The 4150-nt window shown below is 49.2% G+C and overlaps 1 protein-coding gene across 1 annotated transcript; it reads right to left on the bottom strand.

Annotated features, from left to right (window-relative positions):
* Positions 1–1905: 1905 nt before the first annotated feature.
* On the bottom strand, positions 1906–3392 carry ACTL7A (actin like 7A). Its single transcript, XM_035254026.3, has one exon. It carries the CDS (start codon positions 3332–3334, stop codon positions 2030–2032), a length of 1305 nt encoding a protein of 434 aa, XP_035109917.1. The 5' UTR covers positions 3335–3392; the 3' UTR covers positions 1906–2029.
* Between the last annotated feature and the right edge of the window lie 758 nt (positions 3393–4150).

Here is a 4150-nt window from a genome sequence, read left to right as displayed (position 1 = left end):
CCCCTCAGTGAATGATCATGGAGTGTTGGCAGTAGAGCAGTTTGGGCAGAAACGGAGGTAAAGATATCCCTCTCTCTCAGGTCAGTGTACCCAACTCCTGATTCCTTGGCAGTCCATCATGAGGCTTAGTCATCCTTGCTGAACCATAGGATCCTCACATGCCCCTCTGTGGCTGTCTCTCTGCTGGTGCCAGCCAGATATGCTTACTCACCAGACCTGGATCCAGGGTTAGGCACTTTAGGCCTTTCAAGGCTATCTAGGCAAACCTGGAATCTGTGAGGGTGGCTCTGGAGGGCTTCTCCTTGGAGATGGTGGAGGTGCCAGCAGAACGTGCCTTTGAGTGCCTGTGTGGCTAAGGACTATAGTAAGAGACTCTGGCCTTCTGTATAAGAGGTGGAAACCTAAAGATACTAGCTAGCTATTATGAGCACCTCCAGGAGTCTAGATACTGGCATTCAAATGGTTTTCACTGTTTTTAAAATGAGCTGTGTGAGGTAGGTATTCATACCCAGTTTTGCCAGCAAGCAAACAAACTCAAGTCACATAGCTTGGGGGTAGCAAAATAGTACCCCAGAGTCTAGAGCCCAAGTTCTGTTCACAATTGTATGCACCCACTAGTGTTCAGATTCTGAACTTTAAAGACAGGACAGAGAGTTTATTGGGGGCTGTTCTAAAGAATCTCCAATTTAAAGTGTTCATATTACAGACTCCCCCTGCAGGAACACCATAGAGCTGGCTGGGCCCTGGAAGCGCTTCTCTGGCTACTAAGAGTCTCTGTATTCCTTTGGGCTCCCACTCCCCAGTTGGATTAGGATGACCCACATAGGGCAGCCTCCCATAGACCCACACCATTAGCCCCAGAACCGGCGGCCTCTATCCTGAGCACATCCCACACTCCAACTGTGTGTGTTATAGGCTAATGGAGAATCCAGTCAGCTGGGAGATGAAGTGTCTAGAGAATGACTGTGGCTTCAATCTCTAACCTCTGGTGATAACCCAAGATAAACCTTACTTCAGTATTTAAAAAGGGAAATCCGTAATCCCAGGACTTTGGGAGGCCAAGGCGGGCAGATCACGAGGTCAAGAGATCGACACCATCCTGGCCAACATGGTGAATTCCCATCTGTACTAAAAAATACAAAAATTAGTTGGGCATGGTGGCACGCGCCTATAGTCCCAGCTACTTGGGAGGCTGAGGCAGAAGAATTGCTTGAACCCGGGAGGCGGAGGTTGCAGTGAGCCAAGATCGCGCCACTGCACTCCAGCCTGGCACCTGGAGACAGAGCAAGACTCTGTCTCAAAAAAAAAAAAAAAAAGAAAGGGGAAATCTGTATAGCACTTGTTCTCTGAAGAGTTGCCCTTTAAGGCACCTGCATATGCCTTGCTTGTAATATGCTAGACTTCAGCAGCCCATCACTGTGTTGGCTTTGTAAGAACTAGTATTGAGACATAAATGGACTGTTGGAACTAAAAGAAACTCCTGTTTAAACAGGACTCAGACAGCTTTGCCAGCTCTTTCCAAGCCCTCAGGGTTGCTGATGAAGTGTGAAATGGACACTGATGCTTTGTAGGAGATTGCCCTGTTACAGCATATTTCCTGTTGGCATTTATGGAAAGGGAACTGCTTATATGCCCCAACAGCATTTACCCTGTAATCTTCATTGCACTCCCCCTTCCAAGCAGAGTTTAACCATAAAGTAGTTCCGAAAGTGGGGAATGCACAAAATAAGGGGCAGCATAATTTTAGAGCAAGTGAATGTTTAAGCATTCCACATATAATGCCTGTCCTTTTTTGTTCATCCTCCCCCTACTCTTGCTTTTGTTTTGGGAAATGTATATTTTAAGGCAGATGCTGCATGTGCGAAGTTGTTCTTACTAGGTCAGGAAGCAGAGAAACACACTGTGGAGGGGCATGTGAGGAGTGTTTAATGCTATAGGAATAAGCCCCGGCTCCACCCACTTTGTGTAGGAGCATGCTCGCCCAGCCAAGGGCATGCACTGCCAGTGCAGCAGCCATGCTCTTTGCCGTTCAGAAGCACCTTCTATAGAGGAAGAAAGGCCCATGTTCCTCGTACTCAAAGCGGCAGACCCACAGTGGTTGGAAACCCTGAAGTGAGGCCAGGATGGAGCCACCAGTCCACACGGCACTGTCTCTCTCAGGCAACACATTTACCTGTGGGCTGTCATTGGGACACATGCTGCTTAGCTCCTTCTGCAGGCGGTTAGGGAAGCCACTGAGCATTGTGCTGCCCCCACAGAGCAGTATGTTCCCCATAAGGTCCCGTTTGAGGGCGATGTCACACTTGTTAAGGCAGGACACAGTCTGGGTGTGGAGGCCCAGCTGCATGGACTTGATGAGATACGGCTTGAAGAACATCTCTGAGCAGAGGAACCTTTCCTGGCCCAGGTGAATCTCCTTTCCATCCGGTAGCATGTAGTGCATCGTATGCTCACTGAGAGGGACTTTCTTCTCTTCAGTGGGATCCAGGGCCACAAAGCAGCATTTCTTCTTGATGTCCTCCACGATGCCTATCTGGTCCTGGGTGAATTCATTCCCTGCACTGTTCAGCAGGCCCAGCAGGTAGGCTGTCAGGTCAGAGCCCGCGTAGTTTAGTCTTCTGGTGATGCTGGGCAAAGGATAACCCTCACGGATGGGGACCACATAGGACACGCCATGGCCAACCTCCACCACTAGGCCGGAGGTCCTTCCATAGGAGTACATGGACAGGCGGGACTGATAGGCAATGTGCATTGCAGGGGTGTTGAAGGCTTCAAACAGCATTTCCGCGTACTTTTCTCTGTTGGTGTGTGGGCTCAGCGGTGGGTCTGAAACCAAGACTGCATGCTCCTCCGGGGCAATCTTCATCTCTTGTTGGAAGAGATATTCCCAGATATCCTGCACTGTATCCCAGTCCACAATGATGCCATGTCGCAGAGGATTAACTAGCTTGAGATTAACATTTGTGTTGTTGAGTTCCTGCCCCACGAATGTCTCCTTGCGATTATCCCCAGTCTTAGCGGTCTCCATGTAGGGCTTGCCCACTGTTGTGGAGATCTCGTGGGTGGGTCTTGGCAGTCCGGCAAAGCCACATTTACAATAGCCAGTGCCCAGGTCCACAACCACTGCTTTGGTCACCACCTTCTTGGGCCTCTCCGTGGCTGCCTTTGATTCAGTAGGTTCTTGTGGCTCTGAACTACGGCCAACCCACACGGCCCGCTTCACTGGGCCATCCCTTAAGGAGGCAGTCTGGAGGGCCTGTGTCTGCCCGGCGGCCTGGTTACCGACCGTCTTGGCAGGCCCATCCCGTATGAGTGCTGCCAGTGGAGCCCACATGTTGTCAAGAGCCGTACCACTCTCAGAAAAGTTCCTCAATCTCCCTGGATTCAAGGCTGAAAGACCTAAATCAGAGAATGCCATGAGAGTTTTCCCAACAATGACATCACTAATTATGATGTAATCTGATGACCTGGCTTTTCTAGATACTGGAAACCTTTATCCTGTGTTAAGGTACATTTGGGATATTGTTTTTGAAATGGCTCCCCTTTTTCTAAATTTTCTAACAAGTCTGATTTATTCAGTTAATTAATATTGAGTGCCTGCTATATACAAGGCAGCTGGGAATTCAGTGGTGAAAAAAATAGACAAAAATCTCTTTTTCTAGTTGGTGGGGGTTGGGGGTGACAGGCAATAACCAAAATGAGCGTTAAGAGCAAAAGCAGGGTGGCAGTGCTAGTGTGGTCTGAGCAGGGCTTCCTGAGAGGGTGGTGTTTGAATGAAGACCTGCAGGGGGAAGGGAGAGAGCCATGTGGATGTCTGGGAGCAGCAGGTGCAGAGGACTGGAGGCAGATGTGTGACTGAAGAGTTAGAGCAGGGGTCAGCAGGCTGCAGTCCAATCCAGTCTCTGGCTTGTTGGATATCACTTTATTGGAACACAGCCACACTCATTCATTTGCCTATGAATGGCCATGACAGCCATGGCTGCCTTTGCAGTACAACAGTAGAGCTGAGTCATGCCATTGAAGACAGTATTGCCCAAAAAACTGAATGAAAGTAGATATTGACCCTTAAAAGTTTGCCGACCTCCTGAGTTAGAGGAGGAGCAAGAAGACAGTTGTGGCTGGTATGGAAGGAGTAAGGAAAAGCAGAAGT

This window comes from Callithrix jacchus, chromosome 1 (assembly GCF_049354715.1).
Source record: "Callithrix jacchus isolate 240 chromosome 1, calJac240_pri, whole genome shotgun sequence".
NCBI classification, from domain to species: Eukaryota; Metazoa; Chordata; class Mammalia; order Primates; family Cebidae; genus Callithrix; species Callithrix jacchus.
The sequence above is the reverse complement of the archived record's forward strand: the minus strand, read 5'-3'. Positions and strand labels throughout refer to the sequence as shown.